Source organism: Odocoileus virginianus, unplaced genomic scaffold (assembly GCF_023699985.2).
Source record: "Odocoileus virginianus isolate 20LAN1187 ecotype Illinois unplaced genomic scaffold, Ovbor_1.2 Unplaced_Contig_12, whole genome shotgun sequence".
Lineage (NCBI taxonomy): Eukaryota > Metazoa > Chordata > Mammalia > Artiodactyla > Cervidae > Odocoileus > Odocoileus virginianus.
In genome coordinates, this window is record NW_027224329.1 from 2,182,501 (window position 1) to 2,207,942 (window position 25,442).

The following is a 25,442-nucleotide window of genomic DNA, read 5'->3' on the forward strand; positions in this document are numbered from 1 at the left end:
AACACCCAAAACTTTAAGCCTGCTCCTGCCACCAACACTCAAAATTACGCTACATACAGAGAAGGCTACAACGTGTATGGAACAGAGAGTGTTAAGATCTAGGGGTACGGTTAAGGTCTAGTACACTAATCAGCTTACGTTACTGTACGTTAATCTCTTTTATTTTTCTCTTTGTTTTTTGGTCTGGTTTATTGTTTCAAGAACTGTCTATTCTTTGCAACCATTTAATTCTTTGAAAACAACAGTTGTGCTTTCTTGTCAGACAGTAGAGCTTTTCTAATAGCATACTTGTAATTGTGGTCTGCGACCTAAGAGGGGAAAAAAGTTCTCTAGAGCAGCACTGTTCAGTGGGAATATTTGAAGCCACATTTGTGAACCAGATGTGTAATTTAAGTGCTCTGGTAGCTATTTTCAAAAGTAACACAAGTAATGGTAGACATATGGCATTTTGCATTTGTCAAAACCAATAGAATGTACAACATCGAGAGTTAACCCTTAATGTAAACTATGGACCCTGGGGCATAATGATGTGTCAATAATTGTGTTCATTAATTGTGACAAATGTACCACTTTAATGTTGATAATGGAAGACAACAAGTGGAAACAGAGACTATGGGAACCCTCTATACTTTCCACTTAATTTTACTGTGAACCTAAAGCTATTCTAAAAAATAAATTTTATTAAGTAAAAAAAGTTTTTTAAGTAACACAAGCAAAATTAATTTAATATTTTTTAACTCAGTATATCTGAAATATTAGCATTTCAACTTGTTATCAATGTAAAAAATGAATGAGGTATTTTACATTCTTTTTTCATACTAAGTCTTAGAAATCAGGGGTGTGTTTCACATAGATACTTATGGCATGTCTCAGCTCTCACATTAGCCACATATCAAGTGTTCAACAGTAACATGTGGCTAGTGACTCCATGTTGGACAGTGCAGCTATAGAGAAAGCAGCTCTCTTTAAACATCATCTTTAACTGATGTTAAAATGAAAATGGAAATGGGGAGCTGCCCCCTTGAGAAAGGCAGTGCTTCTATAGGGGTGTGGTGATTCACTTAAGTGTGAACCTAAGACAATTGCTTTAATCTTTAAGTTCCTTTGTTGTCCCTTTCTTGGAACTGATGTTCATTCAGGTAAGTGTCTCCCAAAGGACAGTCTAGGACCCCTGCTGCTGGCTGTTCCCAAATTCATACTTAAATGAGCCTGACTGATGCCACCTTGACTCTGGCAGCTACAGCCAAAACTCACCAATAACTCAGACATGTTCAAAGGCAAGCTTGAGTTAGGATAACATCTCCATCTCAGAAGTGTTTAAGAGAATATAAGTTTAGTTACCTTCAAGCGCATCTGTCATCAGTAACATACTTATCGAAAGTGGAAATGAACAATTAGCAACTTCATAGCTCTTATTGTAGGTGGGAGATTTTTTACTTCATGAGTTAACGTCTATGAACTTCAATTTCTAAATGCATTTGCACTTTTGACCTCCACATATTTCATGGTGTGGATCTCAATTCAGCCAAGTTTTAAATATTTCCTCCAAATAAATCACTTGTCCTCACCACAGAAGGCATTCTCTTGTTTGATGAAGTTGCTAGTTGTTATTTCCTGCTGCAGACCTCCTGCCACAACATATTCAGTATACAACTAACCCACTAACAAAGTGCTCCCATTGCATTGCTGAATGGACCAAAGATGGATTCATCTGTAATTAGCATTGTTTGCATGCAAGCATTTAATGTTCCAGTGTGCTTAAAATATTTTACTCTTGAGTAGGTTATATAGGCCCATTAGAACTGGGGGCACGTTATTTGTTTTCTCATAGGATAGTACCCAAGTGATTTCAACCTAGATGAATTATCCCAAATTCAAAGATACTGGCATCCAAAGAAAAGAATACACCTGAAATCTGCATATCAGTTTTCCAAGTGCTCTCACTCTATTGCCGCAGTTGTGGTAATGGGGCAGAAAACACTGGCTTGGCCAATGTTCGGAGTTTTTCCATAAAACCTAAACAAACTTTTTGGTCAAGCCAATATTTTCCCTTGTAGGACACAGGCAAGACAACTAGGTAGTGGCAGTTCTCGGACTAGAACCCAGCTCTTCATCCTCTTATAACTGTATCCTTCACTAAACCATGTGACCACCCTCCACTTATGACCTGGTGGTCTCCAGAAATCTTGAAACCCCAATGGGATCCTGTCACATGAAGAACAGATCCTAAGTCTATGTCTTACTTCTCTACGAAAGTGTCTTGAGGGACTTCACCTAGCCTCCACTAGCACTCCTTCTGATGCACTTGACACAAGGGTGTATATTCAATCATTCCTACTTCCGCAAAAGGAAGCTTTCTGGAACAGGGCTTAGGGTCACACAGCTTCCAGATCCTCTTTATTATCAGCCATTCTATCTGAGTCTCTTGTTTAGGTCCCAGAGCAGTGTTTACCGACTGACAGTGTGCAGCAGGTCTGGGGTGGGGCCTGGGGTTCTACACTGCTCACAAGCTCACAGGTCATATTGATGCTGCTGGTCTGGGGAGTAGTAAGGTTCTAGAGAAAGTTGTCTCAGAGCCTATCACTTAAGGAAGGAAGGGGGGATGGTGAGTGAGAAAGAGAGAGAGAAGGTGGGATCAGCAAATCTTTGGGCAGGGTGCTGCAGTCTTCCAGTGGAGGCCCAGAGCACTCAACCCAGGGAGTGGGGAGAGTGCAAGAAATGAACTTCCCGCAACTTCTGGTGCAGTGGCTTTCCTTTGGTCATCTTGGCTGACCCATTTTGTGAAGCAAGATTCAGGATAACCGAGGCAAAAATCACATTTGAATAGACATCGATGCCAATGCAGTTACAGCCCAGTTAGCTGGCACTGTGGCAGTCATCCCTAGGATGAAAAGAAAACCTGGGGAGAGACTCTGCAAACAAATGTGTCCTCCAAGTCTGTGTGAAGTCCCTAGACAAAAAGGAAAAGACCCAGAGGATGACAGGGAAAAAACCTGACATGTGTCAGCCAAGACACAAAGCAGGCTGAGCAGGAAATAGAAACCTCTCAGCTATCCTCAGCCAGTTTGGTGATGTAATATCAGGGGGATGTTGGTCTTCATTCATTCATCTTTTATTTCCCAAGAAGTTCTGGAATATCTCACAGTGACTTCTAATTTCTTACCTAGTTATTATGGTTTCCAGTTCTTAGAGTTGGCCTAGCTCTGTCAGGGTCTATTCAGGGTCACAGAGACGGAGAAGCATCCTGAGATTTTACTTATATTGCTGATTATCAGAGCCAGCCTTGGGAGTTAATGGTACCAGTAATTGTTCAGGAAGAATGACTCAAGAGCAAATCAACTGCAAAAATATGATCCAGGTGAAATCTGGTTAGTAAAAAGGCATCCTTGAAAGAGGAGGGACTCATCTCTCATTTGCTATGGCTGAGAGTAGAGTCGGGGTTATTGGACTCATTGTGGGAACCCATGCCTCAGACCCAGCCCTGATTCGGGAGCAGATGACCTCTTGACAACCTACTGTCTGTCTGGGTTACTGATCACCCACTGGAAGAGGGGCCTGAAGCATGCCTGGGCGGGTGAACAGCCATCAAGCATTCCAGATTCACTGCACCCTGAGAGTGACTCTGCTCACTATTTTAAGAAATTCTTTCCAATTTCTTCATTGCTGCTCAGGACTACTTCTGGCTTCTTTGGTTTCTTCAATATTTTTGAAATCCTTCTCATTTTCAAGAGCTCAAAATGCCTGAGGATGAGGAAAAAGATTTTTTTCTTCTAATACTGTTCTATTTAGTCTTCCTAGAGAATAACAACTTTGTTCATGCTGCCTATTTTGAAGGAATCTGTTTTCCTTCTGCATCTATAGACATTCTTGCTGGTGAAGCGTTCCTGCCTTAGAGAGCTCATCTTATGTTAAGTGGTGATGTTCTTTGTCCCCAGAGGACTTTTCCTTCCATGATGATATCGGGTTGGCCAAAAAGTTCATTCAGGTTTTTCCATTAACATCATACAGAAAAGCCTGAACAACCTTTCTGGTCAACCCAGTATTTCATCTACCTCCGTTTAAAAACAGGAAACAGAGGCACTGAGAGATTAGGTGACTTTCCCAAAGTTATGCACCTGGGAAGTGACATCCCATGGCCATAGGAAGGTCAGAAGGGACACTGACCTTTATGCCATAGATATAAACTTTCTCCAAATGTCTGAGATAGATATGATTTTGGACCATAGGGATTCCAAGGAAGCGGTTTACCCGCTTTCATGTTAGTCTTATTCTGCTTCTTTGGGTATTTTGGCCTTCAGGTGCATCTTTGACTTTCTTCTTACAGATAATTTTATTCTAGGGCCAGTGGTAGATAGTGATCATGTCATTCTTTGGGGATAAAATTCAGAGTTACCTCAGGAGAAAAAGAAGGACCCCATTAGTGTAGACAGAAAGGATAGAGAAGATGGGTATGAACTTGAAGAGGAGGCAGGAATGTGGCCTTAAGTTTCCAGGGTTGGGGGCAAATGAAGCCCCTGCGCTAGTTAATGCCTCCAAAAAAAGAGGGCAGCAACAGCATCTCCGTCAGCCCCATAATATCAGGGCAAAGACCCCATGGAGGCAAACCCCTTTGTGGATATCACTAGGGTTCTGCCTTCTTCCTGGAATGTGCTGTCTCTTCAAAGTCCATGTGCTATTTTCTGACTTTAGTAACTAAGGTTGTAGATAGCAAGAGAAATAAGCTGCCACCTTTCTGGCAATGAGCAGCGAATTTTCTTCTCTTGATCAAATGGATTTCAATCGAGCCAGCCATAGAAGACCACTCACAGTCTGTCCTAGGCAAACAGTCCCCTGCCACAGGTTCTGTGATCAGAATTCACTCTGCAATGTCATTTTCCTGCACTGTCATTGTCCTATATTGACATGCCACTAAGGCCTTCTAGTATACCCACATCCTAAGTGATGAACGTTTTAAGTTAGACTTCATGCAATGCCCATGAATTCCTTAGTACAATGCATAGTTTAAAAAAAAAAATGAACCTAATTTTAACCTGTTGCAAAGCACTTGCTTCCAGGGAAAGAATTGAAACAAACCTGTTGCCTAAAGGCAGTAAAACAAGGTGCAGCCTCAGAGATGCCAGTTTGAGAAAACAGCTGCGGTTTTAGTCCAAGATAGACTGAACTATAGCACACTTAGATTGCCAATAGAAAGCCCATTCAAATTGACATCCCCCCTTTACTTTTCAGATCCCTTCCCACTGGAGGCAAGTGATGAGAGGAATCACCGAAAACGTGGCTGCTTCAAGGATCCTGAGCCAGATTCCACTCTCCTTGGTGTCGGGCATGACACGAATATTGCTGATGGTGCAATGACCTTTCAATAGGAAAAACTGATTTTTTTTTCCTTCAGTGCCTTATGGAATACTCTGAGACTCGCGACAATGCAAACCATCATTGAAATCTTTTTGCTTTGCTTGAAAAAAATTAAAATAAAACCAACAAAAAATGGACATGCAAGATTCCAGTATGCGAAAACAAACGTTATTTTACAAAATGTCAGTTCAACAAAAGCCATTCTTTGATACCACTGCACAGTATACAAACACCATGTTCTTTAACACACACACACACAGACAAATTTCAAATTCCAGTTCTGCGAACAGGCCCATCTCAGCGAAAATAATTAATTCCTCCTGATTTAAAGAAAAAAAAAAATCTGACCTCCCTGTCTGGGAGGAGACTGGCATTTCTTCTAGGATCTGCTGACAAGATGTTTTTGGTATTTCCTGTTGGTGATGATGTTCTGTGCACCCTATTTCCTTTCAACATTGCTGAAATGTGTATATCTTTAGAATGTAAATGCAACACTTCAGAAAATTCAAACACTTTGGAAAAGGGACTCAATGGTGACTTCTGTGTTTTGAAACGGTTTTGTGAAAATGCGCTGCCAATTTCCCACTCGGTGAAGGGATGAACAGAACTTTCTGAAACCGACTTGTGTGTAGCAAGGGACGGGCACTCTTAGGCATACCTCTCGGTGCTTTCCTACAAACGGATCCCGGGGCTTTCTGAGAAGCCCGGAATGTCAGCTCACAGATGTGTTTTTCTTGCTTCCGTGTGCATCTTAAGATAGCTGAGTATTTAGCATTGAGGTGAGGGAAATGCGGCCTACACTCCCAAATGTGTTTAGAACATCTTTCTCAGAAACAACACTGTGTTTAGCTCCGCTTTCTCTGCTAAGTATGCCTTTCAAATGTACACCATGGAGACAGGACCGCGTTGCAAGGCGGGCCAGTGGGTTCAGACCACAGTTCTCATCTTACTTTCACTCTTGCTAGGTCTGTCTTACCAGCTGTTGCCTGTGATTGCCTGTGGCTCTCCGTCAGACTGCATGTGTCCTTTCCTAGTTTGCCAAGACTAAGATGCATTCCCAAACCTACTGCTAAATCAAGGGCCTCAGCGTCACTCCCAGGTCCTTGCTTGGAGCAGTCTCTCTACTGACTCCGAAGATCGCGCCACTGCTCCACGGGCTATCAAGTAACTAACTGCGTACCTGCCGTTGGCATCATCAGAACAGTCAGAGGAAATAGTCTCCACTCACTAATTACCTCCTATATAATGACGTACGCTTTCTGTAGTTCAGTAGTCTGCTTTCATCGGCGACGTGCATTGGGAAGTTTCCAGGCTGTAAAAACTGGGAGCTCGAATTCATCTCCCCAAGTGTGACCCTTAGATGCTTTAGTTGACTCGCTGCACATTTGCTCTTCAGAAAAGGAAGGTACAAGTCTCGTTTCCAACGAAACATTTCCGGAAAAGTGTAATATAAACTTTCATTCCAAAAACTGTGTCAGAAACGAATGACTCACCTGTCAAATTTTCAATGGTATTGAACAAAACAAACAAAAAAAAAACAAGAAAGCTGTTGTGTTTTTGTTTTGTTTTCACGAAACTGTGATTTTTTTTTTTCAACTTCTGAATGCTATGATGTCCCGGCGCGGGAAGCTAATGCTGTGCCAATATACGAGGTTGTATAAAACCAACCAACCAACCTACACACAAACTTCTCATAGGCACTGGATAAAGAGAAGTGGATGTTTGTTAACTCAAATCAGCTTTTCAGAGAGGAAACTTCACTGGGAATGAAGAGGCGGGTAAATTGGTTTGTTATTTTTTAAAAACGTGCATGTTTAAAAAAAAAAAAAAAACATTGATTGCTTCAAATTTCTGCTACTAACTTCAAGCTACAGGAGTTTGGCGGTAGTCACTTGAAGATTTTTTTCCAATTATTTTCTTTTTGTTGTTAAAGCTGTACTTCAGTGAACAGAAACATTGCCAAGCAAACTAATGGCTGTAAAAGCATAAATTGCATGTGTGGGAATAAATTACGGAGCCTCACTGCCATGAGGTATTGTACAAAGTTTTAATACATTTTGTAAATAAAATTGTAAAGAAAGAATTCTGTTTCTGGGCTTTGACTGTTCAAATTTTATTGGGATGCAGGTGCCAAGAAGTTATTATTCACCAATTGACTTCCCACCAAAAGTCTCACCAATGATGTTTGGTCACCTTACTGGTGATCTTCATCAACTATTATGCCTCTCCCCACCCCAGCTGCAACTGCAGTCAGGTTCAGACTCCTAATCTAAATGGAATGGGACATGAAGACCCTCGATTAGGTCTGCCAGGATCACCACCAGTGAGGTGGCATCAACAAACAGCAAGAACCAGGACATCACTTCATATGTGAAGGAGGAAAAGTTTGACTTCAAGGCCTTCGTTCCCACTCATCATCTCCTCCACCCTCAGGGACCCTCTCCTCAGACATCTGCCTTGACCCTAACCCTGACCCTCCATCCTCTCATTGTCAGATCTGGCCTCCCAAGGAAGTGCCCAAACTCAGAATTGATGATCTTCAAAAAAAAAAAAAAAAAAAAAAACCCACCTCCAATTGCTTTCCCATGTCATCACATGTATGTGTTGTCATCCTCTTAGTTAATTGGCTCTACTTTTTGCTGCTTTCATGACTGATAATAACTTAATGTCCCAGTGAAAAAATCTTTATTCCACTCAGAGCCACTGGTCTAGAGTGGGGGATAATGAATCTAGGACTATACTGATCTTAGAATGTTTCCGAGAGAGAACCAAAAGGCAAATGATCTAGTTTGAATTGTATATAGTGAAAATGGAATATAGTTTTATCCAACAAATAGAGCACATGTTTAAATATAGATCAGTTTCAGATGATGATCACCAAAGAAAACAGGGGGTGATGGTAGGAGAAAGGGGATAATTTGCAACTAAGCCAGAAAGGAAGAGTGCAATTGAGATGCTAGAGAAATAAAGATATCTGGGGTTAGAGAGCTAGGGAACAAGGAATACAGTGCCTCACAGAGAGAAAGATGGGAGCGGGAAAGGAAAACTCTCAGGAGTCTATGAAGTGTAGGATGATATGAACACCATGTGGTCAATTTGACCCACAGGCTTCAGCATATTACTATCATTTTCACTGTCCTCTGAAATGCCATTTGCCTGGTAACACCCTTTCTAACTCAACTGCTTTCCTTTTCTTTGATTAGGACACCTGGACACGACTCAGCAACTAAACAACAGCAGCCCCTGCCCCCAAGAAAAGATTGATTCTTTAGGGAGCAGATTCAGTGACTAGATTATAGTGACAGTCCCCTTGGTGGCTGATGAAATCAGTTCAAGTGCTAAATGTTGTCCCCAAAGCTTCCGAAATAATAGATTTCAATTTTAACAGGAACTCCAATTCCTTACCTCAGAGGAGAAGTTCACCTCAGGTGCTGTGGCAGGTGATGGCAGAGGGCAACTTGGGTTTACCTAGGAATTGAGTGTTTTCCTCCTGGGAGGAAGGGGGAAGGTGTTTTTAGTCTTTCTCAAGTTAGTCCCTAGGTAGCTGTATGTCTTGCTGATACATAGGATCAGAGTTGCCAAACAGGTCTGCAAAAAAAATCATTGGTCTTCCAATGTCACACTCTCACTGTGCACAAGAGGAAACTGCTTCTGGCTCTCTGTGTTGGTTTTCTTGCCCTGTTAACATTCACATCTGATCACACTCTGTCTATAGGATAGTCTTCAAAACAGGAAGGACAAGTGTATTTAAGGAAACCTTGGTAGGGTTCTGGAAGTAATGGTCCTGCAAATCACCTTCCTGGTACTGGGTGAGGAGAAAGGATCGACTGTGACTTGGGGAAGATGAACATAGAGGAGGAGGAGAACAAATGGAGAAGCAAGAAGCAAGCCATTATTCCTCAGAGTCCAGACTCAGTGAAGCAGAAAGATGCACTGACACGCTGTTTCATAAGGGTCATAAACTACCAAAGTCTATTATCAGTTGGAGAGTTACTGAGCCAGCTATTCGGCTACTCTCAGCCATACCTCTCCTCTCTTAGCCTCACCCTGTTGGACTGAGTTTCCTGGGCACCCATTTATTGTCAGATCACTTGGCAGATATGAAGCTCAGCAACAACATATCTGTGTTCAGTTGTGGGAGCACACAGAACTGAGAGTCCCATCAGGAAATCTCTTTTGAATCTGGGGTTACTTGTAGGACTTACAGTTTCACCCCTATCATTCTAGACTAAAGAAAAGGCAAGATCTGGGCATTGTGAATTAATGAAACTTGCCTCTAGAACTGAAGGTGAAAGAATGAAGTTGCTAGGAGACCTCCCCTACATCTAAAATTGAGAGTCATGGACCAGTCATTTATAGTCTGTGAAGATGGTGCAATTGGACTTTCTCAAAATGTTCCCTGGGAGGGCACTGTTGTTAGAAGAGAAGGGAGGGAGGTACTGGGAGGGTCAGTCACTGTCCCCAACCTCCTGCACTTTCTTCACATCCTCAACACTGAGAGTTCACAAACCCATTTGAATAGGCAGGATACCCAAGTTCTTTGATTGCCATCGTGGTCCTTGTAACAAAACAGCACCTGGACAAGCCAGCTGGGGGAGGGCCTATACTCCTTTCCTCTCCTCTCCAGGCTGAGGGAAAAGCAGTCTTGGTGGCAAGGCAGATGATGACTACAAAGAGTCTCCATCCATCCATGCCCTGTGTTGTGCTCAGGGAAAGAACTAGAAAGAGCCCCAAAAGAAGACTTCAGCTCTGCTCCTTCACTTGGGTTTGTGCTTCCTAATGTAATCAGGTAGAACCTAACTGCATTTCTCTCTGTGCCTCAGAACCTGTGGGCCTTTTGAACTAAGGAATCACACTGGTCCCTGTAAGCCTCTAGTTGTTGAAAACCTCAGAATGACCACTTCCCTGCCAAACTGCCTACTCTTTGAGCTGGAGGTATTTGCTTAGATATTGACTCATGATGCCCTAGTTACAAAAGTGTAAAAGAACCTGCAACAACAGTCTAAATAATAATCCTCTTCTCATGACAGCAGCTTTGGTAAAATTACCCCTGCAGTGGTTTCACTGAGCCTCAGTCCTGTAGCAAAATGGTTGATTTCAATTTTTCCTAATAAATATTCATTAAGCCCAAACAAGTCAATTAAAGTTCTGGCAGCAACTCTCAAGAAGCTTGAATGCAAGGCTGACAGGATGATAGAATGTTACAAATATTTCTAAACATTGCAGTCTTCCTCCATGTGAGGGCTAGTTTTCTTGGAAGACAGGAAACCCTCTCTAAAGGTGGTAAAGCCCTCTAGGCTGCATCTCCCCCATTTACAGTATAACTTCAGAAAAGCTTGCTGCACCCCATCACCTCCTCCGTTATGGTAATACTATGGCTTCTGCCCCACCACTCTATAGGAACTGCTCTGGCCAAGGTCATCAGTAAACTGTAATCCTATTTTATTGTAAGGGATGTCAAACTGTGACTCTTAGACCAAATCTGGCCCACCACTTTTTTTGTGAATAAAGTTTTATTGAAACATAGCCATATCCATTAACCTACTACCTGTGACTGCTTTTACCCTCCAATAGCACAGCTGAGTAGTTACAGGAGTATTGCCTACAATGTCTAAAATATTTACTTACTTGCTCTTTGTAGAAAAGCCTTGCTAACTCCTACTTTATCCAGCTCATTAGTCATTATACTATTTGATCTCTTTCTAGAATTTGGTGCTATTAACCTCTCCCATCTTGGTAGTCTCTATTCGTTTGACTTCTGTGAACTTTTTCCTGGTTTTCCTCCTGCCTGGCTGCTAATTTTGCTTCTGCTTCCTGCTTCCCTCTCCTCTCAATGTCAATGTTCTCCTGAGTTCTACCCTGTTCCTTCCTCTGTGCTCTGCACACTGTCCCATGGAAACCATGGGACATCTCCACCCACATTGTGTCTCTCAAGTCTTCATTTCCAGCTCAGAATGCCCTCTTGAGTTCCAAATAAGTATATTCAAATGTCTAGTGCACCTCCTTATTTGGATTTATCCCATAAGCACAAACTCAACATTTCCAACACAGAAACCATTGTCTCTGCTCTTACCCTCACCCCACTGCTAAACAAGACATACCTCTGAGGGTTCTGTGCTGTGCTTAGTCACTCAGTCGTGTCTGACTCTTTGTGACCCCATGGACTATAGCCCGCCAGGTTCCTCTGTCCATGGGGATTCCCCAGGCAAGAATACTGGAGTGGGTTGCCATGCCCTCCTCTAGGGGATCTTCCCAACCCAGGGGTCAAACCCAGGTCTCCTACATTGCAGGCAGATTCTTTACTGTCTGAGCCACCGGGGAAGCCCAAGAATAGTGAGAGCTCTTATCCTGATTTAAAACCACATCGATGTAGAGTAAAACAGCATGTAAGAGTAAATCTCATAAATCTTAAAATTGGTATATGTGACCACCTGAGAAAAAAGTAGGCTTGCACTCAAAAGTAGAACCCACCATACAATGATAATGAAAAAACACATGGGTCAGTTTAACATCAGTTTGTTAGATGTTACATCTTACCTGTAAGATGTAGTGAAAAGTGTATGATTCTTCTCATTTTTTTTTTGGATCCCAGAGTCATAATGTGGTTTGCACTCATGTGGAAGAAAACCAGCTCATATTATCACCAAAGAAGAAATAGGCAGACTTGGAACCAGCTACCCAAACCACTCCCTGAAACACAATGTGAGGTGGTCCTGATCACCCTGAGGGAGATACAAGGTGGAACCTGGATGGAATCAGAGAAAGAACAAGCAAAGAACGGGGCAGGGGGTGTTGGTTTACAGAAAGTCAAACCTGTGTATTTGTGTAAGCAGATCATTCTTTTGATTTCTCTCCTTTACCCTTGCCATCACCACAGAGGGTTGAGCTATACAGAGAAGACAGTAAGACAAGGGGTTAGTCACCCCACCCAGAAACCTTGTAATCAACCTTGTCTGCTCCCTCCATCATCCTTTCCCAGTCAAGTCCCGAGGATTCTACACCCCTGATCTGTCTGAAATCCATCTACTTCTATGAATCTCTACCTTAGTTTGAGCTTGAAACATTCTAGATGGTGTAATGCAAGAGCCTCTCAGTTTTTCCTGCTCTCTTTAGTTTTTAATCCCTATAATTTACCCTCTGCACTGTGGCCATAATAATTTTTCTGATCTCATCAGTCCTCAGCCTCAAGGTCCCCTTTACCCTTTGGCATAAGAATCTGCCTTCCAATGCAGGGGATGTGGGTTTGATCCCTGGTCGGGGAACTAAGATCCCACAGGCCATGGGGCAACTAAGCCCACATGCCACAATTACTAAGCCCATATGTCACAACTAGACAGAAGCCCACGTGTCACAACAAAAGATCCCACATAATGCAACTAAGACCAGATGCAGCCAGAATAAATTATTTGTTTTTTAAAAGAGGAGTATATCAGCATGGTTTATCCTTTTAAAAGTCCTTCATGACATGTCTCCTGCCCATTTCTCCAGTCTTCTTGTTTACCATCCCTTCACTCTAGTCTCCACTTCATCATAAACATCCACTAAGATCCAATCATACGCAACTACTTGAAATTTCTGCATTTGAAATGTCTTTTCATGTGTCTATGATTTTGAACATGCTTCTCCATCTGCCTGGAATTTCCTTCCCCTCACTTTTATGCTTGACTAACTCATTCTCTGTCTTTAAGACTAAAGTGGCATCATTTCCTCTGGGAAGCCTTCTCTGACTGTTCTCATCCCTCAGGATTGGGTTAGAGGCTCCACCTCTGTTTTCCCATCTCAGTAGTGCTTACCTCTTTCACTACAGTGAGATATATATATATATATATATATATATATATATATATATCATAAATATAAATATATATATCATATATATAAATATATAGTCTTCCCAATAACCATGGGCAGATTCTCTCTTAATCATTTCCATAACTGAAATAGAGTTGTGTCCATTGAACAAATGAATGAAATGTGGGAGTGGAAAAAAAAATTCCAGAGGCGTAATTTAGGAAGTAGTGGTAAGGACAGAGAAGAGGTGCCACCTTACACTGTACAAAATGAAAATACTCACAAATTTTCTGTCCAAAGAGGTCCACCCTCCACATAATCAGTTAGCCAAGGCAGTTTTCCACAGCCTGTTGTCTTTTCAATATTTCTCTTCTCCTAAAATAAACCTTACCTCATCCCCTACCACACAGGCAGCCAAGCCCTCAGGTCCCTTTGAATGCAGAATATCTCCTGCACTACTGAAGCTGAAGCTCCAATACTTTGGCCACCTGATGCAAAGAGCTGACTTCTGGAAAAGACTCTGATACTGGGAAAGATTGAAGGCAGGAGGAGAAGGGGGCGGCAGAGGATGAGATGGTTAGATGGCATCACCAACTCGATGGACATGAGTTTGAGCAAGCTCCAGGAGATGGTGAAGGACAGGGAAGCCTGGCATGCTGCAGTCCATGGGATTGCAAAGAGTCAGACAACAACTGAGTGACTGACACTTTCATTTTAGGATTTATCTACTAAGCAATCTTTGTTCCAGAAAGCCCCACCCCGTGGGCCAGCAGAGGCTCTATCAGGTTAACATCACAGTCTGATGACTTCCCTTGCTCAGTCCTGCTTCTTCTTTCCTATTCCTTCATGGGCGTTATTCCCTCATGTTGGACTGCACCCCACAGGTCTGCAAGGTTTGTGATTGCCCAGCCTGAGACTGAAGACAGAGCCTGAACAGAGGCAGAGAAATCAATGGCTTGTTGGACAGGGGATCTCACGTGGCTGAAGCAAAAAGTCCTGGAGTGACGCCTGCACCACGTGCAGTAGACTGGTCATGGCAGCCATCTTGGCTACTGGGGGAGAGGGGGGAAGGAGGCTCCCTTTGATAGGGGGAGGCAAGTCAGGTAGGCTCCTCAGTTACCAGGGAAACCAACAGCTCAGTCATGTCCCTCACAGCCACTTAGGTTAATAACCATCACAAGGGCAGGTGTTTCCCTTTAATAAACTAGCAGGTGGAGTCATTTTGGCTTAACGATTAGAACAATCACTCGCTGGGGCAAGGAACAAGCACATTCATGTGAGTAGGGTGTAAGTGAAGTGGGGACTGGTCAGCTATGTACAGAGAGCAAGAGAATAGCCATCTGGAGTGGCCTGAGCACACACCTAGCAAACCTTTTGCACACCTAACTCCGTCTCAACACCTGCTTCTCTGATAGTCCAACCTGTAATATTTTTTGAAGGATGGCTATCAATTATTTATCATTATTATTTATTTACTTATTTATGTACCATTTTTGGCCATGTCAGGTCTTAGTTGCAGCATGCAGGAGCTTAGTTGAGGTACACAGGCTTCTCTCTAGTTGTGGAGCTCGGGCTCTAGAGCACGTGGGCTCAGTAGCTGTGGCACATGGTCTTAGTGACACAGTGGCATGTTTGATCTTAATTCCCTGACTAAGGATCGAACCTACATCCCCTGCATCAGAAGGCATATTCTTAACCACTGGACCACCAGGGAAGACCCCAACCCATTACATGATCATGATAACAGAACTGGTTCAAGAAAACAGGCTGACATAGGTTGGAGACCGGATCCCTCACCACTTGACTGGCAGTGAGGACCCTCTTCCTGCTAAGAGGTGACTGTATTAAGCTGTCACCTGTGGTGTTTTGGAAGCACGTGGCAGTGAAGCAGATGCACTAGCCGGGAATGATCAGGCATTTGAAATGTATGGGGGAATTATAAATAAAACAGAATCTCGTGCTTGTTCTTAAGTGACTTTGATGCCCTAAAAAGCAGACAATAAAAAGCAAACAACAATTCAAACCTGTACACGAGAACACAACAGTCTCTAGCTTACAAGGAAGCTCCCATTTCAAGAAATGGGGAGTGTTTAAAAAGGTAAAGATCTATCCCAGGATTAGATCAAGGTGACTGAATTTCAAGGATCATTGAATGCGCAGCTGAGACAGGAATGTTCTGTCAACATCAAGGTCCTAGTTGAGAAGACTCAGCACCCAGACACATGGGATGGGGATGGCTAAGTGGATGCTCCTGGAGGTGTAGACTCTGCAGTCTTCTCCAAAACTTCTGAGCCTGAAGAAGTGGCCCCCTCTTGCCTAACAACACCTGGTACTTCTCTGTATGAGAGACAACACAGAGTTCTCTCACAAAGTCATAGGCCTACAAGTAGTATTATCCTTCCAAGAAGCAGCCGGACCTAATAGGGAAGGAAGGGGGCTACACCCTGAAGGAATTGGAAGACTTAGGCAGCACCTGCTGGCAGAAGTCAGAGGATTCCCCAAAGGACAGGATCCTGAAGGAGCTTCATCAAGAGGTGCTTTATCTCAAGACCAGACAAGGGAGAGTTTGTTGGTTTGGAGCCACTTTCTTCAAATATGGGACTGAACACCCTAGCAGGGCCCCCAGAAGTTGGTGTAAACTCATAATTAAGGTAGTAGCTCATTTATTCTTACTCTTTTTATTTTATTCTCTCCATGAAGTAATACTCTGTTTGCGTATCTATTTTGTGTCTGTGGATGCTGTGTTTTATTTTTATTTTTCAGAGATGCTGTGTGTTATTAGCCAACTCTAGCTCTCTACTGATCAGACCCATTTTATTGCTGCTTTAATCTTGCCTCAGTTCAGTTCAGTCACTCAGTCATGTCCGACTCTTTGTGACCCCATGGATGCAGCACGCCAGGCTTCCCTGTCCGTCACCAAGGGTTAATCTTGCCTGTTGTTATAATAATTACAAACCACTGGCTGCTGTTGGTTAAGCTCTATCACTTAGACTCATTGCTGGGAGGTGGAGAGGGTTGGCTAGCATTTTTCTATTTCTTTCAACAAATCAGGGACAGCCTCCCCTGTCATCTGTCCTAGCCTGCACAGCAAAGGACCATTCCCCCAAACAGACCAATGAGCCACTTTTTAGCCATTAGCAAGTTTACCACATCCATCTTGGAAGGGCCAGCAGTTCATTCTCATAAGATAGACATCTATTTGAGGGATGTGGCCTTACCTTTCCTATCTGCAGGAACCTTGGCCAGGACCACTATCCAGGGGTTTATGGAATGCTTGATGTGCAAGTATGAAATTCCACACAATATGGCATCCAACATCTCACCCCACCACAGAGGAGGTATGGGAGTGAGCCCGCGACCTTGGGAGTCACTGGTCATATCACATGCCACATCATCCAGAAGCAGCTGGCCTCACAGAAAACTCGAAAGCAAGAAGGACGGGTTGTCAGGAAGCAAACAGTGAGATTTAGTGGGAATTGACATCTGTAAAGGAAGAGGGAGGAAACAGAATTGGAGTAGGGGGAGCCATAGACTCAATGCAGATCTGAGAATGTTCCTGCCAGCCCCACAGGGAAATTCTGGAGCAAAGATTCCGGAGGAATCTGAGGAGTCCTACTTCGGGCAGACGTGCCTAGGCTCTTGTGTCACTGCCTTGCTCAGTCATCGCCCAGAGGCTGCACAAGAAGAACGTGACCTCGGCTCAAAAGCTGAGACCAACCCAACTCGCAGTTGGGCACTGAGTCCTTCTGGAAGAGGCGTGAGTAACACATCTGTAGGTCAGCCACAGTCCAACCCTCTTGTCACACTGATCCACATCTCCATACATGTTCAGAGAGAAGCCTATCCTAGGCTTTTGCAGGCCTAAGAAGAGGGAGACTGGTGGCATAAGCTACAGCCTCCCCACCCCCACTTCAGTTGGTCTTGGACGGCAACTAGTATTCAATGCCTCCTTCTTCCGCTGTTCATTCTCAGTTCTCCTCATCCTCAGCTTTTATCTTGGCAGATATCAGTGGCTTATCTAGTAGTTTAACCCAAACCTTCATCCCTGAACAATCAGAACTCCTAATAAGTCATACCCTTCTCAGACTGAGGTTGCACACGTGTTCATTCATAGTTATAATGGACTGGGGAATAGTTGGGCAGGGGGACCCAGGTGGGCATCTGAGTGCCACACATATTCCTCTCTGTCCTCATTAGGGAACATGATCCCTCTGTCTTCTTGCAGATTGAGGTAAATCATGCCTGATAGAATGGTGAGTTTTCTTGGCTGCTTGTCATTGAACACAAGGAACCCAGGAGGAGTAAGTGTCAGTTATAGCTTGTAGGTCGATGGGATCTTTGTTATAACCCCTTTGGGGACCAGGGTCTCTAACATTGTGAAGCTTAGTTGCAGGGACAGGAAACAAAAAAAATCCTCCAGTAGGTCACTGGAAGTGATGGTTAATGGGACCTTTCCTGATTCTACCTCTTGTTCCCTGAACCCTCTATTCTTCCTATGGAGGACACAGCACCATATTGAAGGTCTCCAATTTAATTCATTCTTTCTGAGTATTGTCTCTGAAATGATGCCTTTAGGAGTGAGATTGGACAATATGATAAATTAATCATGCCTTGCCTTGATGGGAGAGGCATATTTATTTACACATTTATTCATCACAAGCCAGTGATGTAGGTAATCTTTTCCCTCCATTTTATACAGATGAGGAAACTGAGGCACTTACAGGTTAAGAAACATGCTATATACCAGTTGTAAGTGGCAGAATATTTTTACTGGGCCATCCTGCAGGGGTGATACTACAAACTAAATGGATGGCTAGCTTAGTAAAATTTCAAGCCTGATGATTGGCTAATTTCTATAGGCAATGAAGCCAACAAGATCCCACACAACCTTTTTTTTAAACTTTTTTTAAAGATTTATTTATTTATTGGCTGCACCGGGTCTTCACTGCTGCACTTGGGCTTTCTCTAGTTATAGAGAATGGGAGCTACTCTCTAGTTGAGGTGCACAGGCTTCTCACTGCAGTGGCCTCTCTTGTTGTGGAGCATGGTCTCTGGGGTGCATTGGCTCGATAATTATGGTATATGGGCTTAGTTGCCCTCTGGCAAGTGGAATCTTCCTGGAACAGAGATGGAACCCATGTCTCCTGCATGGCGAGGCAGACTTTCAACCACTAGACCACCAGGGAAGCCCCCAACCAACCTTTTGGAACATTGCTCCCAAAAGGAATTGCCATTCCAATATCTTCCAAAGTCTTGGTTGGAATCTCTAGTCTTAACAAATATCCTGATGAAATACAAGACTCCTCTGAAATGGTTTAAGCAATGATGCCATGCCATGAGCCTTTCCTCGCTCATCACTCCTTGCCATACCTGACTCTCCTTTAGGGGCCATGCCTTAATGCTGATCATTTCATTGTGGAAACAAAAAGACCCAAAACCATCTGAGAGAAACAGTTGGCAAGTTTTAATGTGACATTCTCCTCTTCTATTTACTCGGGTAGAATTTACTTACTGGCATAAATATGAAAAATACATATCACATATGATTTACCATTATTAAAATTAAATAAGGGAAAATCTTTGGCATTCACATTCATTTTCTTATTCGGAAGAGACATCCCATTCTACTGATTGCAATATAAATAAGTTTGGAATAATGATTGTGATATTCTATTAACTTAATGGATTCAATTTCATAAGTCATTTTTATGGATAAAATTTAAAATACTGTATTAATTCCAAACAGAATACATTTGCAGTTTGTTCTGGGAAAACAGATTACTGTACATGTAATGTCAACAGTCATTACTTCCTGGTGTTATTTACCTGATCTCAATTTCCTAGCTAATACCACCGTATGTGTAATGAATAATGCACTGTATGAAATGTGCACTCTGCAAAAACACATCATATATAGCACAGTTATTGGTAGTACATCACCTAATAGAGAATTTTTATTTCTTCCCTGCCTCCCACTCCCTTCCCACTATATTTTAAACTAACATATATTTAGAAGAAGCATTTTGGAGGAGAGAGTGGAAGATGTCCAAAGTGAGCAACTTTTATGATTATTTATTTATTATTGAGATAAAAATGAGCATACAAGTAATCATAACCCAGATCAAGATATGGAAAGTTTTCAGTAACCCCAGGAAGCTCCCCTGTGCCTGTTTCCAAGAAGTAACCACTATTCTGATTTGTATTACCATAGATTCAGTTCAAAGTGAACACACTTCTTAAAAATGTAAATTCAGTACTTAAAAATCTCCTAAAGTGAAGATGGAAGTTATCTGTCTGAAGCAGCTCAGACAGAAGTCTCGTACCTTTAGCTGTGCAGCTTAACAAAAACTCCCAGTCTTTCAGGAAACCGAGTAGGTAATTCAAAATTATCCAAACCTCTGACCTTGCTTCTTCCTCTAGAGTTTTTTTTTTTTCCATTTATTTTTATTAGTTGGAGGCTAATTACTTTACATCATTAGTTTTTGTCATACATTGAAATGAATTAGCCATGGATTTACATGTATTCCCCATCCCAGTCCCCCCTCCCACCTCGCTCTCCACCTGATCCCTCTGGGTCTTCCCAGTGCACCAGGCCCGAGCAGTTGTCTCAAGCACCCAACCTGGGCTGGTGATCTGTTTCACCCTAGATAATATACATGTTTCGATGCTGTTCTCTTGAAACATCCCACCCTCGCCTTCTCCCAGAGTCCACAAGTCTGTTCTATTCATCTGAGTCTCTTTTTCTGTTTTGCATATAGGGTTCTAGTTACCATCTTTCTAAAGTCCATATATATGTGTTAGTATACTGTAATGGTCTTTATCTTTCTGGCTTACTTCGCTCTGTATAATGGGCTCCAGTTTCATCCATCTCATTAGAACTGATTCAAATGAATTCTTTTTAATGGCTGAGTAATATTCCATGGTGTATATGTACCACCTCTAGAGTTTTTAAAGCCATTCCTTTGCTTGTTTATATCCCTACACATTCTCATTCCTCATTCTGCCTCCCTCCTCTCCATCCCCAACCCCTGAACAGAGTGGTATGCTGTGGGGTCTGCTTGCAGAGTCTTTAGGGAGTTGATTGTATACATCTCTTCCCATCTCCACGTTCAGTGACGTTCAATGAGTAAATTTAAAATTGACCGTGGTGGGGCCCGGGGCCGCCCCGCCCCGCCCCGCCCCGCCCCGCCCCCGCCGGCCGGGGTGCTCTAGGAGCCGCGCGGAGACCCTCTGCACCCGTGCGAACATGGCGCTGCAAGCGGTGCGGAGCGTGCGGGCCGCGGTCGGCAGCCTGCGCGCCATCTCGGCACCCAGCGCGCCCTGCTCGCCGCGGCCCTGGGGACTGCGGGCGGGTGCCGTCCGGGCACTGCGCACCGGCCAGAAAAACACGAATGGGTAACAACAGAAAACGGTGTTGGAACAGTGGGAATCAGCAATTTTGCACAGGAAGCTTTGGGAGATGTTGTTTACTGTAGTCTGCCTGAAGTTGGGACAAAGTTGAATAAACAAGAGGAGTTTGGTGCTTTGGAAAGTGTGAAAGCTGCTAGTGAACTCTATTCCCCTCTATCAGGAGAAGTAACAGAAATTAATAAAGCTCTAGCAGAAAATCCAGGACTTGTCAACAAGTCTTGTTATGAAGATGGTTGGCTGATCAAGATGACATTCAGTAACCCTTCAGAACTAGATGAACTAATGAGTGAAGAAGCATATGAAAAATACATAAAATCTATTGAGGAATGAAAATGGAACCCCTAAATAAACTACTTTGAAACAACTTAATCTAGCATAGTTGTCTTAAATTAGTGGTGGATAGATATTTAAAAAGCAACTTTTAGCAAAAGAAACTACTTGTAACAATGTTTCCTGAAGAAAATACCCCTTAACTTTCTAATGCCTTCAGATAAACACTGTATCTTTTCCACAGCATCCTGTGATTTTTAGGCTAGGCTCCAGTTATACTATTCAGAATTCCTGAAATTATCTCTGATAAAACTAATTACAAAAATTATGTAATTCAAGGATAACATGGTTATCTTATACCTTATATGACATTGTAACTTGCTTACAGCTATCCTTGGATTTGGGTCAAAATGATCTTCCCACTAGAAATAACTGGCAGTGGAGAAAAGTTTGTTAGTTGTATAGTGTCCAGTGAAGAATATTACTGTCTTAACTTTGCAATATACTGTGTTTGCTGGTGCTATTTTTATACAGTGAAGCAACAGCCTTGCAGGAGAATAAACAATTTAATAATAAAATATTCAACTTCTTAAAAAATAAAATAAAATAAAATATTCAACTTCTTAATCATGTAAAAAAATAAATAAATAAAATAAAATTGACCATGGTGGAAGTATTTACACCACACCAATTGGTGAATGTTGCAAATCAGGGTCCCCCAGGCCCCTGTGATCATTGCTAAACATTTATTATCACTGACCACTACACCACACATAATACATTCAAATCATGTCAAATGGCTTCAAAGAGCTCTGGAGATTAAAAATCTACCCGGTCAAAGAAAACCTAGTAGAAACAAGTTTTAACTCGGTGTTTTCAAATTCACAACAGCCTGCCACTGGTTGTGGACTGGTTTTACAACAACCATGATTTTGTGAAATACCCCCTCCCCCTAAATTGAAGTGCATGACAAGCTCTTAATTGAGGTCAGTTGTCACTACCATTGGTTGAAGATATTTGCAATAGTCTCAGAGATGCAATAGCACATTGCAGAAAGAGTTGAAAATTCACCATCTGGAACAAGGTTTTAGTAATTCAAGTCTGTACTATAATCTCCATTGGTTTTTATAAGGTTTCATGCCTATAATGTTTTGTCACCAAACCAGAGGGAGTTCATAAAGGTTGTGAATAGCGTCTTCTTTATAGAAATTCATCACAGTGTTAAGTTTTGAGCAGATGCCCCACAATAGTGTATTAACTCCATTGTTCCCTCCCCTATTTCCACCTCCATCCCACCCCTCTAATGAATTACCCTATACTTTCTCAGAGCTACTTCCTAACCCACCCAATCACACAAAACAAACCAGGCCATTATTCACAATAGCCAAGATACAGGAAGAAGCCAAATGTCCATTGATAGATGAATGGATAAAGGGAATGTGTTTTGTGTGTGTGTGTGTGTGTGTGTGATGGAAGGTTATTCATTCTTAAATAAAGAAGGAGATATTACCCTCTGTGACAACAAGGATGAACCTTGAGGACATTACGCTAAGTGAAATAAGCCAGTCTCAGGAGGATAGATACTGGTAGTCAAGCTCATAGAAGAAAAGATTAGAAAGATTAGAGTGGTAATTGCTAGGGAGAAGGAGGAAAGAGTAGTGATTGTTCAATGGGTATAAAGTCTCAGTTATGCAAGATGAAGAAGTTCTGGAGATGTGCTGTACAACATTGTACTTATGGTTAACAACCCAGTACTGTGCACTTAAAACTTTGCTAGGAAGGTAGATCTTGTTTGTGTTAAGTGTTTTCATCACACACACACACACAAGCAAGGAAACAGCTGGAAGTGATAGATATTACCTTGATTGTAGTGTTAGTGTCACGGGTATATGCATATGTCCAAACTAGTCAGTAGTGTGCATTGAACATGTGCAGGCTTTTGTCTATCATTATACCTCAACACAGCTGTCCTTTTAAAAACCCACAACAAAAATTAAGTTCTATAATTATCCTGTGTTTCAGGAACGGTGTACATTCATTTAACAAATATTCAAGCACTAACATGATGTAGAGCATTGTTCTAAATATTATAGATGCATACCAAGATGATTTAGGCATAAGCACTATGGGAATACCAGACTACCTGCCTCTTGAGAAATCTGTATGCAGGTCAGGAAGCAACAGTTAGAACTGGACATGGAACAACAGACTGGTTCCAAATAGGGAAAAGAGTATGTCAAGGCTGTATATTGTCACCCCACTTATTTAACTTATATGCAGAGTACATCATGAGAAATGCTGGGCTGGATGAAGCACAAGCTGGAATCAAGATTGCTGAGAGAAATATCAATAACCTCAGATATGCAGATGACACCACCCTTATGGCAGAAAGTGAAGAACTAAAGAGCCTCTTGATGAAAGTGAAAGAGGAGAGTGAAAAAGTTGGCTTAAAGCTCAACATTCAGAAAACTAAGATCATGGCATCTGGTCCCATCACTTCATGGCAAATAGATGGGGAAACAGTGGAAACAGTGACAGACTTTATTTTGGGGGGCTCCAAAATCACTGCAGATGGTGACTGCAGCCATGAAATTAAAAGATGTTTACTCCTTGGAAGAAAAGTTATGACCAACCTAGACAGCATATTAAAAAGCAGAGACATTACTTTACCAACAAAGGTCCATCTAGTCAAGGCTATGGTTTTTCGGTAGTCATGTATGGATGTGAGAGTTGGACTATAAAGAAAGCTGAGCGCCGAATAATTGATGCTTTTGAACTGTGGTGTTGGAGAAGACTCTTGAGAGTCCCTTGGACTGCAAGGAGATCCAACCTGTCCATCCTAAAGGAAATCAATCCTGAATATTCATTGGAAGGACTGATGCTGAAGCTGAAACTCCAATACTTTGGCCACCTGATGTGAAGAACTGACTCATTTGAAAAGACCCTGATGCTGGGAAAGATTGAAGGTGGGAGGAGAAGGGGACAACAGAGGATGAGATGGCATCACCAACACTCAATGGACATGAGTTTGAGTAAACTCCAGGAGTTGGTGATGGACAGGGAGGCCTGGCGTGCTGCAGTCCATGGGGTCACAAAGAGTCAGACACGACTGAGCAACTGAACTGAACTGAACTGACACAAAGAGATTCCAGGCAAACAGAGTACATAAGATACACATATAACAAAGTCTTTTACAACTAGGAAGGTGATCGAGATATTGTACTTCTGGAAGTCTAAGGAGGGAGAGGCTGGTTTGGGACATGCTGAGTTGGAAACAGTGCTGGAAGAGCAAATAACTGAGGCAAGAAAGCAGAAGAGCATATACCAGGAACAAGACTTTGTCTGGAGCATAGGATGTGGGGAGAGTAATAGTTTAAAATGAGGTTGGAAGGTAAAGTCAGATTATAAACACTACCAATATTGTGCTAAGAAGTTTGAGCTTGACCTCAGTCTTTGTATGACTCAAAGCGTGCCAGATTCTGTGGCAGTAAGAACTCCAAAGTCAGTAACTTAAAACAACAGGTTGATTTCTTACTCATGCTACATATCTACTGTGGACAGTCCTATGGGCCCTTCACTCATAGACTCAGACCAACAGAGCAGCCACCGCCTGGAACCAAAGGGACAGAGAATAGGGCAAATTGTACACTGGCTCTTAAAGTTTCTGCCCCAAGATGCCATACATCACTTCTGCTCACATTTTATTGACTAAAGCAAGTCACATCCGCACTTAAATTTAAAAGGGTGGTGAAGTATGATCTCATGTGCCTAGAAGCAGGGAGAACCAGATATATTTAACAGACAACTCTAATGGTCACCACAGTTTGTTCAAAGAAGGAAGATAGCGTTGTATTCAGATGTCAGAAAAATCACTTTGACAGTGATCCCTGGGTTGAGAAGATCCACTCGAGAAGGAAATGGCAACCCACTCCAGTATATTTGCCTGGGAAATCCCATGGACAGAGGAGCCTGGCGGGCTAGAGTCCATGGGGTCACAAAAGAGTCGGATATGACTGAGCAACTAAATAACAACAATATGAGTTGGATTGGAGGGAAGGCTAACCTGGAGGCAGGGATCCTGGTCAGGAGGCCAGTGCAGTGATACAGGCAAAAGATAGTGGTGGTCTGATCCACAGCAAGGAGGGAGAACTAAAGAGAAAAGGAATGACCATGAGATATTAAATGAGGTATTAAGGAGAAACAACAGGACTAAGCCAAAGTGCTGTGACAGAGGGAGTCAGAGTAAATAGGACTGCAGCTGGTAGACATATCTGGTGGGCAGAAATTGCAGTGGTGGCCAGGGCTATTGGAGTATGGCTGGTGGTGGAGTGGAGTTCACGGACAGACCTATTAGGCATGGCTTAATGGGCATGGTTAGGGCTAATAAGTGCAGTTGGTGGTGGTTGATTATTGGTGGTGAGCTATGGATGAGTATGGGTAGTGATATCCAACATGAGAAAGATAATATCAGGAGTTTAGGCTGGATGGAAGGTAGCAAAGAGCCAAATAGAAATAGGAAAGGCCTTGACCACCTTGGCAAGAGATGTAAGTTTAATTCATGAAGACAATAGGAACCACTCAATTATTTGAAACATATCTGCCTGAAGATGCTTCAAATA

The 25,442-nt window shown here is 42.5% G+C and overlaps 1 protein-coding gene and 1 pseudogene across 1 annotated transcript in view; both read left to right on the top strand.

Moving 5' to 3' along the window:
- The window catches only part of GRIA3 (glutamate ionotropic receptor AMPA type subunit 3), a 292,117-nt gene extending 284,682 nt beyond the window's left edge, over nt 1–7,435 (top strand). Inside the window, 2 exon segments of the mRNA XM_070464057.1 lie at nt 1–115; nt 5,227–7,435. The exon segment at nt 1–115 is cut by the window's left edge and continues 144 nt beyond it. Of these exon segments, the coding sequence (XP_070320158.1) occupies nt 1–102 (102 nt within the window). The 3' untranslated portion in view covers nt 103–115; nt 5,227–7,435.
- A 12,954-nt stretch (nt 7,436–20,389) lies between these two features.
- The window catches only part of LOC110124651 (tyrosine-protein kinase Fer pseudogene), a 62,722-nt pseudogene continuing 57,669 nt past the window's right edge, over nt 20,390–25,442 (top strand).